Here is a 14,832-nt window from a genome sequence, read left to right on the forward strand (position 1 = left end):
GGGGGTCCACTGGGTGGCAGGTTCCGAAGGGATAGGGGGTCAAGAGCGGGCATACCCATCCCTTGGGGGGGAGACTTGGTGCAGTACGGATCGAAGTTTGTTTGAAGTTGGCAATGGCTGGGGGCTGGAAGGGTGATTGACGGCAAGTGGAGGGTGTTTGGAGCCGCTAGGGCTCAGTATTGACATGAATGATTGAAACGAATGGGGGGGATGTATGAGTGGGGTGTTTCTGTTATTGTTTACTGTTCTATTGTTATGCGCAGTTCTGGTCTAATAAATGGCCTTTTACGCCTATAACTGCGTGGTCTGTTTATTGCGCGATGCCGGGCCCCGGGGAAAGCAGAGTCGCAGACTAGTCTTTCCCCGGGGTCTTTCGCGCAGGGGATAGTCCAGGCAGGGGAAGGGGAGGAGCTAGGGGGTGGAAGGGATCTTCCTCTTTTCTGCGCCTGGCACCATCGGGAGGGAGCTCGAAAAGACCGCCCACCCACCCGGCAGTTAGAGGTGGTTCTTGGGCTGGCTTTGTTTGAGTTGCCAGTTTAGGCCAGAGCTGCGGTAGGCAGGTTCCGTAGGGATAGGGGGTCAAGAGCGGGCATACCCATCCCTTGGGGGGGAGACTTGGTGCAGGACGGATCGAAGTTTGTTTGAAGTTGGCAATGGCTGGGAGCTGGAAGGGTGATTGACGGCAAGTGGAGGGTGTTTGGAGCCGCTAGGGCTCAGTATTGACATGAATGATTGAAACGAATGGGGGGGATGTATGAGTGGGGTGTTTCTGTTATTGTTTACTGTTCTATTGTTATGCGCAGTTCTGGTCTAATAAATGGCCTTTTACGCCTATAACTGCGTGGTCTGTTTATTGCGCGAGCACCTCGCGGGCTGGCGCCCTTAGGTGCATCTCGGGCGGGAGCCTTGACTTCCACCTTGGTGCACCGGAAATGATTCCCGAAATAGAGGCGGCCATGTGATGTCATCAGGGTGCGCGAGGCACCCCTCAGGAAGATAAAGCTGCAGTCGGGACTGGGATCTTCCTCTTTGTCTCCTCCAGTGCCTCAGAAGTCGGATCAGCAGCAAAACTGTTGCAGCCTTTCCTGGGTCCTCGGTGGTGCGGTGAGGGATCGGCAGCGTTGTTCCTGGGATCCCGGTGGTGCGGCGGGGTTCTAGGTAGCTCACGTTTCACTGCTTTTCTTCACAGGTTAGTGAGGCTGATCTGCTGTTGGGAGATTTGGAGGGGGCCTCATGGCGTAGTTCTCATATTTTCAGCTTTGTCTGCAATCTTTTTAAGCTTTGCTGGTGCTACCGGATTTGCAAGTATTCCCGGTAAGCGCACAGTATGCATGCCTGGCTTTGCCTAGTAGAAAGGTTTCACAACTGCCCGGTGCCGGCAAATGTCTACGCCTTGCTGGTGCTCTAGGTTTGTAAGTATTCCCGGTAAGCCCCTAGTATGCATGCCATGCCTATCGGATGATTGTATGAGGTCTGTTTGTTCAGCGGCTGCCAGCGGGGTGGTGAGTATCCCTGCCGAGCAGCATGCCACAACTGCATCTTTTTCTTGGTTGCACTCCAACGTAAGCTCTTGCATTAAGTCTGTATGGACGTCGGTTACCGGCTGAGTATTGAGTATCCCCACCGAGCAGCCTGCAGCATGTCCCATTTGCAGGTAGTTTTTGTGGGCAGCAGCTGTGTCGGAGGGCGAGGGCACTCGCAGAGCAGTATGCTCCGTCAGCATGGGTTTGACGTCATTATTTCTGCAGTGTGTTTGAGCATTGTGGCTTGACAGAGGCAAAAGTTTGTGTGGGGGCATGGCGGGTGCACAGATCCTTCGCTCGGAGCTAGGGGGTGGTGCGCGAGCAGCCGACTTTCATGAACACATCGGAAGGCTGAACAATCGGGTTACACTACAGGGAAGGCTGCAGGGTACTTTTGTGTTAAGGTACAGGCTGGCAGATCTGACAGTGTCTCTGTAAATGCCAATGCTCCGAGGCGGGTCGAGGTGCTGATAGGAGGGTTCAGTGGGGGATGGATTTGAGAGTAGTATATAATCTCTGCCTCAATATTATCTTGCATTAGTGCTTATGGTGATTAGAGATGTCTTGTTTCGGAAGTATTTTCATGTCAAGGACTTGCACACAACTTTCACTTGTCTCTGCCCAATCTTCCTGTTAATATGCCACTCCTGCAAAACTAAAACCAATGATGCGCCAAAGTCGCATAGGGGCCAACAAGGGCTAGCGGGCGCATGGAAGGGAAAGAAGGCTGTAATGTAGATATACTAGAGCATGGGTACTCACAAACTTTCTCTCGGGGGCCAAATTTGCATTGTGGTTTGTGTCCGAGGGCCGCACCGGTGGGGGCGGGGTCAGTGAGGGAGGGTGCGGGCTAGAACAACCAAAAAACTATGACCATGAGGTTGATCACAGGTCCCTGCAGCAGATGCCTTCGTCCACTGAGCCACCAGACCCGGCATACACACATCTCTCTCCCTCACTCCCTCCCTCCCTCCCTCGCTCTGTTCGTCTCTCTTACTCCCTCTCACTCCCTCACTCACTCACTCCCTCTCTTGGTCCCTCTCTTGCTCCCTCTCTCCCTCCCTCTCTCTCTCCCTCTCTCTCTTCCACCCTCCCTCCCTCTGTCTGCCTCTCTCTCTCATTCGCCCTCTATCTCGCTCCCTCTGTCTCTCACTCCCTCTCTCTCTCCCTCCCTCTCGCCCCCTCCCCGTTTCGCTCCCTCTCTCGCTCCCTTTCTCTCTTCCTCGCTCCCACCCTCCCTCCCTCTGTTTGTCTCTCTTATTCCCACGCACTCTCACTCCCTCTCTCTCCCTCCCTGTCTCTCACTCCCTCTCTCTCCATCCCTCTGTCTCTCACTCCCTCTCTCTCCCTCCCTCTGTCTCCCTCTCTCCCTTCCACCCTCACTCCCTCCCACCCTCACTCCCTCCTCTCTCTCTCGCTTCCTCTCTCGCTCCCTCTCTCCCTCGCTCCCTCTCTCGCTCCCTCTCTCTCTCCCTCTCTCTCTCCCACCCTCCCTCCCTCTGTCTCTCACTCCCTCTCTCTCACTCACTCCCTCCCTCCCTCTCTCACTCCCCGTCTCACTCCCTCTCTCCCTCGCCCTCCCCTCCCTCACTCCCTCTCTCCCTCCCTCTCTCTACCTCCCTCTGTCACCCTCTGTCATTTCACCCTGCCTGTGTGTCAGCCTGGACTGAGACAGCTTTCAGGCGCACACACACAGCTGCACCCAAGCACTTCACAGGTCATTAAAGGCCATCTGCATGCTAATGAGGCTTTGTTGTATTTCACCTCATCTTAGGACTCTGCAGCTCCACAAGCTATGCGAGAATCGCCCGGCCCCCACAGAGCAGCAGAGACTCTCCGAGTCGCGCTGCAGCAGACACTCTTAAAAAAAAAAAAAATACATTGGTACGATGTTTGAAAAGGTCCGCGGGCCGCCAAGGAAGGCTTGCCGGGCCGTACTAGGAGTACCCATGTACTAGAGGAAAGCATATAACTACACAGCTACTGGATAATATGAGGGTCAATGTTGCGCTGTAGGCGCACCGCAGCGGTGGGTGTTGTGCGCAAACTTTGGCAGTATGTGTTCAACAGGAGGTATCTTTAGCCCCACGTGGTGCTTTCATACTCAAAGGCTCATTCTGTCCATGGCTCCTAAGTGCTTCCAGGTCACAAAGGACACACCAGCCATGCAGGAGGAGTTTAGGTCGTTACAAGAGATAAGGAAAGTGGCGAAGATACACGGCATAGAATGGGCTCTCTAGACGTTGTCGCAAGGGCCTGAGGAAAGGTCTCAACAGCGAGCTCCCCCACCCAAGTGGCAGAGAAGGGTTCCGGCGCAATTCAAAGAGGCCCATCCAGAACCGACCAAGAGTAGCTCACAGGCACAGGCGGTGCCAGCAGGTGAGGCGGCGATAGTAGGCCAGTCTTTGGTGGCTCAGGGTAAGAGCTCAGTACCCAGCGGGCCAGAATATAGGGCGTGTGGGAGGCCCAACAAGCAGATGAGTGGGGTGCCTCAGTCCGAGGGTTCGCCAGCGGCTACACAGGTGAATGGAGGTTTTACCCAGCTGTCTGCAGCCACAACCCCCTCAATTGGCACAGCCATACCCGCTTCGGTGACAGCTCAGGCTGAGGTTTCATCAGAGTCTCAGCCTAGTGGTCAGGTCTCCACACAGAGAGCAAGTGTTTCAGAAAGCTTGGAAAGGCAAAAGATCGACACCCTCCCAAAAGACGCTAGCTTCAGTCAGCTTGAAAAAGTGCCCACTCCCATCCGTTTGCATGGGCTCGCTTTTCTTCTTGGCAGGTATAGTTCTCGGCAGGATGCTCAGCTGTTGTATCATGGCTTCAAATATGGATTCTGCATTCCATCAACTGCTTCTCCTTTATTAGTAACCAACCCCCCAACAATCAGTTGGCTGTACTACGAAACCCTGAGATCGTTAGACAGACAATCATGAAGGAGGTTTGTGCAGGAAGGATTGTGGGTACATTTAGTTCGCTCCCAGGCCAAGACCAAGTGTGTTCACAGCTAGGGTTAGTTCCTAAGAAGGAAACAGGAAAATTCCGCCTCACTCATAACCTATCCTTCCCGCCAGGATCCTCAGTCAACGACAGACTGGATCCGGGTCTTGTGCTGTGAGGTACACCACCTTTGACACAGCAATCCACAAGCTCTAGAGGCTAGGTAAGGGTGCCTTGATGGCAAAATCTGACGTGGAGGCCTCCTTCAGCCTCTAGCCAGTATAGCCAGATGACATTTGTTTGCTGGGTTTTACATCTAAGGGGTGTTTCTTTGTCTTCGTGCAAATGGGGTGTTCTATCACCTGTTAGGTCTTCGAGACCTTCAGTCGTTTCCTGGAGTGGGCGGTGAAAGATCTGGTGTCTACCTAGGGTGTGGTGCACTACTTAGACGACTTTCTCCTTTTGGGCCCGCCAGGCTTACTAGCGTGTGGGAAGGCCCTGTTGGGCAGTCTTTTTTTTTGCTTTTTTAAAATTTGTATTGGTTCTTCCCTATTTTATGCAAGGAATATATACTGACTAAGACTACGGACTATGAGGCTACCCTGAACCCAGCACTCGATTGCGAGACTTCCTCTGCTGAAGAAGGGGAAAGTGAGCCGTCGAGAGATGAACAAACCCGGCCATTAACTGACACAAACGTTATTGTTCTGTTACTGAAGTTGGTATCCTTGTGGAGTTGTGGAGAAGTGTGGCTCAATGATTAGAGCGGCAGACCCTGATGCAAAGGTCTAGCCCGGGACCAGGATTCAATTCCCCGCCTCGGCGGGTCTTGGGCTCAAAAATTCTACGGACCTGATAATTCTCGCCTCGGTGCCTATTCCAATCATGGAGTCCCACTCTGCAACTCTGGGCAATAGCTTGCTTAATCTCCACAACGGCCCCCACAACGCTAAGGATGCCTGGCCTCCACCTTGGGGGTGCCCAGGAGTGGACACCTCACAGGGAAAGCCAGGATGGGTTCCACAGCGGTATTCGTACAAGCGCCTTGAGACCCTTGCGGGTGAGTAGTGCACTATACAAGTATCAATTTACAATTTTATCCTCACGCTTTCCGTGGGATAGATGGGATGTAGTGAGCAACACGGCCACTGCACTACAATGTTGCACCCGCAACGCCCTGGGCCGGGCTCAGCCCAGGGAGTATAAATAATCGGCGACGTCAGCGCACATGGCTGACAGCGTGGACTAAGTACCAGAGTGCATGTGTCCCGTTATTGCTGCCACGGCATAGTTAAATCTCCCCCACCACTACCTCCCTTAGCAGTTGGCTGATACCCCCAGCTGCATGCCCCAGGGAGCCCGCCCGAAAGAGCACCATCACAGTAGGGATGTGCTTTGGGACAGCTGACTTTGTAAACTCACCTACCCTGAAGCTAGAGGTGGACGAACCAAGTAATTAACAGGGAGAGCCGAGCCAGAACCGAGCTAAGAGTCTGGCTCAGGTCTTAGAGTCCATGCACGAGCCGAGCCCCGAACATATATGTAAATCATACAAGAAACATTATGTAAAACACGATAGGCTCTTCAAAATTCAAAAAAGTGTATTTCTTTAAAATGTGAAAGCTTTGCCATTAATAGGGAAAATTGTTGCTCTGCACTGAGAAGGACTTATTAAAAGTAGGGCTCCCTGTTTTCAGTTTTTACAGATTTTTACAGATAAATACAGACAGAAAACATTTATTTTCTTGTCTGTATTAATTTTTAAATGTGGATAAAAACAGAAATTGGGTTGCTCTTTGAGAAATTCTAAATACTGTCTGCCATGACTGCAAGGCCAATAGCTGTGTGAATGGATAGACAATGGGATTAAAAAAAATGGAATTTCAGTAAAGAGGCTTTAACACCAGTAGAAATGCAAATGGTTGATACTGAAATGTGCATATTTTCATATAAGTGCATTGATTTATCTTCTGCGGGTGTTCGCCTGATAGGGATTCAAACATGAGTGCATATTTAGCGGTTAAATAAATGTGGGAATATACTAATTTCAGCTTTATAATAAATATGGAAAAATTAACAAAAAATAAATATGGATAAATACAGACATGAATGTTAAAAAATTAAAAAAATAAAATACCTTAAAACCGGGAGCCCTAATTAAAAGTGATAGTTTTGTACAGCTGGAAGTCTCAACACGCATTTCCCAAGTGCTTTTATACACAATAACGAAGAAAAAAGACTTTTGGTAAAATAAATTATTTGCTTAAGTTCTCACAATTAAAGCGAGGAAGACGCGATTTATCAAGGTTTCTTTGTTTCATTTTGTATGAATCGGGAAATAATTGGATATTTGTTTTTTTCATATGTTTATGCTTTGTATTTTTTTAAATCTTAAAGCAGATTGTAAATAAATGCGAACTCGATGCGCTTTGCATGAGCGCCAGTTACATTACACGAGGTCACATGCATTATGCATGGGCGAGGAGAGATGAAGTGATGTGCCCAAGATCACAGGATATTGAGCCGACGCCGATACTCGGACTTGGTTCCCCACTTACAGAGTCTGTAGCTCTGGCCTAATGCCACATACTAGGTAGAGGGAAAGGTGCAGGCAGAAGCCGCATGAAAGAAAGCTCGGCTCGTTCTGGGCTCGAGGTTCCACCAGGACTTCGAGCCGAGCCGAGCCAGGCTTCAGGTTGGAGCCTGGCTCGAGTTTTCAAAGGCTCACCCACTTCTACCTGAAGGTGGTTAGTAAACGCACGGGCGAGGCACTGCGCCTTCAGTTGTACCTGGCTGGAAGAAATCCCAAAATAAATTAAGAAAGCAATGACCTAAAAAGGCAAAATTAATCAGGAAAAGGAGTGGAGGAGAGAGAAAGGGTGATGCTGCAGCAGGAGGGGCACACAGATAGAGCCCTAGCCTCCTGGGGTGAATCACACCCCCTAACTCCTAGCAGAGATGCTGTGAGCAGGACCCACCCGCGATGACATTTCTCACCCTGGGTTGAGAGGGGTCAGCGGCCGGAGAGAAGCAAGGATTGCGCAGCTGTTGCTTAACGAGTGCCCCCCCCCCCGTCCCCGCCCCCACACACATCCACGTGCCCCACATTGTCACAGTCCAGAGGCTGAATGGTGGCTCGGAGTCTGTTCTGCTCAGAGCCCAGATGCCTAATTGCCCCTGCCCCTGCCCTGGCACGTGCATGCCCCGTGCCCCGTGCATCCAGCCCCCCCACCCCTTGCACTTACTGTGGCAGGGAGCGCCTCTCCCGCGGCTCTGCCCAGCCCATGCTGCCTCCCGCTCCGTGATGTGCCCAGGGTCTGCGTGTGAGGGGCGCCTGCCTGCCTGCCAGTGAGTCAGGGGCAGCGCCGAGATCAGCAGACCCTTTCCCACAGCTGCAGCTCTTCTCACGCCCACTCTCTGCTCGAGTCACTTCCTGCCTCTCTCTTCCCTCTGTCCAGAGCTGCGATCCCCGCCCTTTGGGGGCCCCTCTGCTGAGATCAGAGGGATGGGCAAGAATCCCTCCTCGCCCCGTCTCCAGGAGGGAAGGTCTGGGCCGGACCCAGCCTGGCCCTGGGGGAGGCTCCTGGGGAGAGGGGGCGCAGATCCAGCGCAGCCCCCACTCCGGGCCGGGTCTTGCAGTCTCCTGAGCTGGAAACAAACAGAGCCTGGAAGGATGCTCAGAGCACACATGGGGGTTGGGCCCAGGAAAAGTTGTAAACACTGATGTTGAGCTCGTTTAGCACAGCAGCGGGCGCAGCCAGATCACCTCGGGCACATCATGCCTGTAAGAGTTTTGCTGAAGTAATAAAGGGATGCTCAGAGCAGCAGTGTGTTGTGCTGCTGAGACCTGCTTGCATTGTTCTTCAATTGCATTTATATAGCGCTTCACAGCCCCGGCGAGGCGCTGAAGCGCATTAGCAGATGGGTAGCATGGCACAACCTGGACTGCTTGGTTGTTATAGTACACAATCTGAGTGTGGAGTATGTGAGGAGTGTTCTGGGCTCGTACAGGGTTGGTTATCAGGGGACTGCTCTTGCGTGTTCTTGCTTTGTTAGGGTAAGGATGCAGTGGCTGTGCCTGCTTATAGGGTCCACCCAGGAGTGCTTGAGGACCAGTCCACCCCATGAACTGGATACAAGTAGCCGTGATAGATGCTCAACATAACCCCCCTGGAGATACAAGTGCCGGGTCCGGGGTTAATTTGTGCCGGTGCTCGATTCCAGCGCTCGTTCTTAGTGTCCCGTGCTACCGAGCAGCAGGTTCATAGAAGCCTGCTCATGTCTGGTGATGGTCTGCCGTGGTGGCCAGACAGGGCACCACCTCCTCTGGTGCCCAGTGCACCACCTCCCCCTAGTGCCCACTGCACAGACAGTGCACTACCTCCCCCGTTGCCCAGTACACCCCCCCCCCCGGTGCCCAGACAGTGCACTACCTGCCCCCGGTGCCCAGTGCAGACTGTGCACCACCTCCGCCGGTGCCCACTGCACAGACAGTGCACCACCTCCCCCGGTGCCCAGTCCACCACCTTCCCTGGTGCCTAGTGGACAGAGTGCAACACATCCACCAGTGCCCAGTGCATAGACAGTAGTGCACCACCTCCCCCTGTGCCCACACAGAGCACCACCTCCCCCAGTGCCCACTGCCCAGACAGTGCACCACCTCCCACAGTGCCCAGACAGTGCACCACCCCCCCAGTGCCGACACAGTGCACCACCTCAACCAGTTTCTACACAGAGCACCACCTCCCCCAGTGCCCACTGCACACAGTGCACCATCTTCCCCTGTACCCACTGCAGACAGTGAACCACCTCCCCCGGTGCCCACTACAGACAGTCTACCACCTTCCCCCGTGCCCAGAGCACCTCCTCCTCCAGTGCACTGCCAGTAGACCACCTCCCACGCTGCCAAGTGTATAGACAGTGTACCACATCCCCCGATGCCACTGCACAGACAGAGCACCGCCTCCGCCCGGTGCCTAGTGCGCAGAGCACACTGCACCACATCCCCCGGTGCCACTGCACAGACAGGGCACCGCCTTCCCCCGGTGCATAGTGCACAGAGCCCAGTGCAGCACCGCCCCTGGTGCCTTCACAGAGCACCACCTCCCCCCAGTGCCCAGTGCAGACAGTGCACCACCTCCCTCCAGTGCCCAGTGCAGATAGTGCACCACCTCCCCCGGTACCTAAGTGCACAGACAGTGTACCACTTCCCCCCATGTGCCCAGACAGAGCACCACCTTCTCCAGTGCTGAGACAGTGCACCACCTCCCCCAGTGTCCACACAGAGCACCACCTCACCCGGTGCCCAGAGAGAGCACCACCTCCTCCAGTGCCCAGACAGAGCACCACCTCCTCCAGTGCCCAGACAGTGCACCACCTCCTCCAGTGCCCACACAGAGCACCACCTCCTCCAGTGCCCAGATAGTGCACCACCTCCTCCAGTGCCCACACAGAGCACCACCTCCTTCAGTGCCCAGACAGTGCACCACCTCCTCCAGTGCCCAGACAGTGCACCACCTCCTCCAGTGTCCACACAGAGCACCACCTCCTCCAGTGCCCAGATAGTGCACCACCTCCTCCAGTGCCCACACAGAGCACCACCTCCTCCAGTGCCCAGACAGTGCACCACCTCCTCCAGTGCCCACACAGAGCACCACCTCCTCCAGTGCCCAGATAGTGCACCACCTCCTCCAGTGCCCACACAGAGCACCACCTCCTCCAGTGCCCACACAGAGCACCACCTCCTCCAGTGCTCATACAGTGCACCACCTCCTCCAGTGCCCAGACAGAGCACCACCTCCTCCAGTGCCCAGACAGTGCACCACCTCCTCCAGTGCCCACACAGAGCACCACCTCCTCCAGTGCCCAGATAGTGCACCACCTCCTCCAGTGCCCACACAGAGCACCACCTCCTTCAGTGCCCAGACAGTGCACCACCTCCTCCAGTGCCCAGACAGTGCACCACCTCCTCCAGTGTCCACACAGAGCACCACCTCCTCCAGTGCCCAGATAGTGCACCACCTCCTCCAGTGCCCACACAGAGCACCACCTCCTCCAGTGCCCAGACAGTGCACCACCTCCTCCAGTGCCCACACAGAGCACCACCTCCTCCAGTGCCCAGATAGTGCACCACCTCCTCCAGTGCCCACACAGAGCACCACCTCCTCCAGTGCCCACACAGAGCACCACCTCCTCAAGTGCTCATACAGTGCACCACCTCCTCCAGTGCCCAGACAGTGCACCACCTCCTCCAGTGCCCAAACAGAGCACCACCTCCTCCAGTGCCCAGATAGTGCACCACCTCCTCCAGTGCCCAGACAGTGCACCACCTACTCCAGTGCCCAGACAGTGCACCACCTCCTCCAGTGCCCACACAGAGCACCACCTCCTCCAGTGCCCACACAGAGCACCACCTCCTCCAGTGCCCAGACAGAGCACCACCTCCTCCAGTGCCCAGACAGAGCACCACCTCCTCCAGTGCCCAGACAGAGCACCACCTCCTCCAGTGCCCAGACAGTGCACCACCTCCTCCAGTGCCTAGACAGTCCACCACCTCCTCCAGTGCCCAGACAGAGCACCACCTCCTCCAGTGCCCACACAGAGCGCCACCTCCTCCAGTGCCCAGACAGAGCACCACCTCCTCCAGTGCCCAGACAGAGCACCACCTCCTCCAGTGCCCACACAGAGCACCACCTCGTCCAGTGCCCAGACAGAGCACCATCTCCTCCAGTGCCCAGACAGTGCACCACCTCCTCCAGTGCCCAGAGAGTGCACCACCTCCTCCAGTGCCCAGACAGTGCACCACCTCCTCCAGTGCCCAGACAGTGCACCACCTCCTCCAGTGCCCACACAGAGCACCACCTCCTCCAGTGCCCAGACAGTGCACCACCTCTTCCAGTGCCCAGACAGTGCACCACCTCCTCCAGTGCCCAGACAGTGCACCACCTCCTCCAGTGCCCACACAGAGCTCCACCTCCTCCAGTGCCCACACAGAGCACCACCTCCTCCAGTGTCCACACAGAGCACCACCTCCTCCAGTGCCCAGATAGTGCACCACCTCCTCCAGTGCCCAGACAGTGCACCACCTCCTCCAGTGCCCACACAGAGCACCACCTCCTCCAGTGCCCACACAGAGCACCACCTCCTCCAGTGCCCAGATAGTGCACCACCTCCTCCAGTGCCCACACAGAGCACCACCTCCTCCAGTGCCCAGATAGTGCACCACCTCCTTCAGTGCCCACACAGTGCACCACCTCCTCCAGTGCCCAGATAGTGCACCACCTCCTCCAGTGCCCAGACAGTGCACCACCTCCTCCAGTGCCCACACAGAGCACCACCTCCTCCAGTGCCCACACAGAGCACCACCTCCTCCAGTGCCCACACAGAGCACCACCTCCTCCGGTGCCCACACAGAGCACCACCTCCTCCAGTGCCCAGACAGTGCACCACCTCCTCCAGTGCCCACAGAGCACCACCTCCTCCAGTGCCCACACAGAGCACCACCTCCTCCAGTGTCCACACAGAGCACCACCTCCTCCAGTGCCCAGATAGTGCACCACCTCCTCCAGTGCCCAGACAGTGCACCACCTCCTCCAGTGCCCAGACAGTGCACCACCTCCTCCAGTGCCCACACAGAGCACCACCTCCTCCAGTGCAAAGACAGAGCACCACCTCCTCCAGTGCCCAGACAGTGCACCACCTCCTCCAGTGCCCAGACAGTGCACCACCTCCTCCAGTGCCCAGACAGAGCACCACCTCCTCCAGTGCCCACACAGAGCACCACCTCCTCCAGTGCCCAGACAGTGCACCACCTCCTCCAGTGCCCAGACAGAGCACCACCTCCTCCAGTGCCCACACAGAGCACCACCTCCTCAAGTGCCCAGACAGTGCACCACCTCCTCCAGTGCCCACACAGAGCACCACCTCCTCCAGTGCCCACACAGTGCACCACCTCCTCCAGTGCCCACACAGTTCACCACCTCCTCCAGTGCCCACACAGAGCACCACCTCCTCCAGTGCCCACACAGAGCACAACCTCCTCCAGTGCCTAGACAGTGCACCACCTCCTCCAGTGCCCAGACAGTGCACCACCTCCCCCGGTGTCCACACAGAGCACCACCTCCTCCAGTGCCCACACAGAGCACCACCTCCTCCAGTGCCCAGATAGTGCACCACCTCCTCCAGTGCCCAGACAGTGCACCACCTCCTCCAGTGCCCACACAGAGCACCACCTCCTCCAGTGCCACACAGTGCACCACCTCCTCCAGTGCCCAGACAGTGCACCACCTCCTCCAGTGCCCACACAGAGCACCACCTCCTCCAGTGCCCACACAGAGCACCACCTCCTCCAGTGCCCAGACAGTGCACCACCTCCTCCAGTGCCCAGACAGTGCACCACCTCCCCCGGTGTCCACACAGAGCACCACCTCCTCCAGTGCCCAGACAGTGCACCACCTCCTCCAGTGCCCACACAGAGCACCACCTCCTCCAGTGTCCAGACAGAGCACCACCTCCTCCAGTGCCCACACAGAGCGCCACCTCCTCCAGTGCCCAGACAGTGCACCACCTCCTCCAGTGCCCAGACAGTGCACCACCTCCCCCGGTGTCCACACAGAGCACCACCTCCTCCAGTGCCCAGACAGTGCACCACCTCCTCCAGTGCCCACACAGAGCACCACCTCCTCCAGTGTCCAGACAGAGCACCACCTCCTCCAGTGCCCAGATAGTGCACCACCTCCTCCAGTGCCCAGATAGTGCACCACCTCCTCCAGTGCCCACACAGAGCGCCACCTCCTCCAGTGCCCAGACAGTGCACCACCTCCTCCAGTGCCCAGACAGTGCACCACCTCCCCCGGTGTCCACACAGAGCACCACCTCCCCCGGTGCCCAGTGCACAGACAGTGCACCCCCTCCCCCAGTGCAGAGACAGTGCACCACCTCCCCCGGTGCCCACTGCACAGACAGTACACCAACTCCCCTGGTGCCCACTGCACTGACAGTGCACCAACTCCCCCTGTGCCCAGTACACCATCTCCCCCTGGTGCTCAGATAGTGCACCACCTTACCCAGTACCCACTGCACAAACAATGAACAACCTCCCCCGGTGTCCACACAGAGCACCACCTCCCCCGTTGCCCACTGCACAGACAGTGCACCCCTCCCCCAGTGCCCAGACTATGGGTACTTACAAACTTTCTCTTGGGGGCCAAATTTACAGTGTAGTTTGTGTCCGAGGGCCGCAATGGTGGGGGCAGGGTCAGTGGGGGAGGAGGCGGGGCTAGAGCAACAAAAAATACTGTGACCATGAGGTTGAACACAGGTCCCTGCAGTGGACGTCTTTGTCCACTGAGCCACCAGACCCGCCATACACACATCTCTCTCTCTCTCTTTCCCTCTCTCAACCGCTCTCTCCCTATTTCTCACTCCCTCTGTCTCACTCACTCCCTGTTTCCCTCTTTCTGTCTTTCTCCCTCTCTCTCCTTCCCTCTCCCTCTGTCTCCCTCTCTCTCCTTCCTTCTCCCTCTGTCTCCCTCACTCTGTCTCCCTCCTCACTCTGTTGCCCTCCTCACCGTGTCAGCCTTCTCACTGTCGACTTCCTCCCTGTCTGTCACCCTCCTCCCTCCCTCTGTCTAACACCCTCCTCCCTCTGTCTGTCACACTCCTCCCTCCCTCTGTCTGAGACCCTCTATCTCCCTCCCTCTCCCTTTCTCTGTCTCCCCCTCTCCCTTTCTCTGTCTGCCTCCCTCTCCCTGTCTCCCTCCCTCTCCCGCTTTGTCTCCCTTTGTCTGTCTCCATGTTTCCCTCCCTCTCTTTGTCTCACTCTGTCTCCCTCCCTCTCTCTCCCTTTCCCTCCCTCCCTCGCTCTCCCTCTGTCTGTGTGTGCCTTCCTTTCCCTCCCTCTCCCTTTCCCTCCCTCGCTTTCCTTTTCCCTCCCTCCTTTCCTTCCCTTCCTCACTCTCCCTCTGTCGGCCTCCCTTTCCCTCCCTCCCTCACCATCTGTCTGCCTCCCTTTCCACCTCTCCCTCGCTTTCCTAACCTCCCTCGCTCTCCCTGTCTGCCTCCCTTTCCCTACCTCCCTCTCACTGTCTGCCTCCCTTTCCCTCCCTCCCCCTGTGTCCTTTCCATCCCTCACTTGCCCTCCGTCTGCCTCCGTTTCTCCCTCTCCCTCCCTTTCCCTTCCTCCCTCGCTATCCATCTATCTGCCTTCCTTTCTCTCCCTCCCTTTCCTTCCCTTGCTCTCCCTCCCCCTCCCTTTTCCTCCCTGCCTGTCCCCCTCTTTCGACTTCCCTCCCTCGCTCTCCCTCCGTCTGCCTCCCTTTCCCTCCTCCGCTTTCCCTCTATCTGCCTCACTTTACCCCCTCTCCCTCCCTGT

The 14,832-nt window shown here is 56.4% G+C and overlaps 1 protein-coding gene across 1 annotated transcript in view; it reads right to left on the reverse strand.

Annotated features, from left to right (window-relative positions):
• LOC147736570 (mas-related G protein-coupled receptor member H-like) overlaps nt 1-8,070 on the reverse strand; it is a 174,471-nt gene extending 166,401 nt beyond the window's left edge. Inside the window, exon 1 of the mRNA XM_086953307.1 lies at nt 7,706-8,070. Within this exon, the coding sequence (XP_086809433.1) occupies nt 7,706-7,746 (41 nt within the window). The 5' untranslated portion in view covers nt 7,747-8,070. The remainder of the gene's footprint in view (nt 1-7,705) is intronic.
• Nucleotides 8,071-14,832: the final 6,762 nt, after the last annotated feature.

This window comes from Lissotriton vulgaris, chromosome 1_2 (genome assembly GCF_964263255.1).
Source record: "Lissotriton vulgaris chromosome 1_2, aLisVul1.2, whole genome shotgun sequence".
In the NCBI taxonomy this organism is placed as follows: domain Eukaryota; kingdom Metazoa; phylum Chordata; class Amphibia; order Caudata; family Salamandridae; genus Lissotriton; species Lissotriton vulgaris.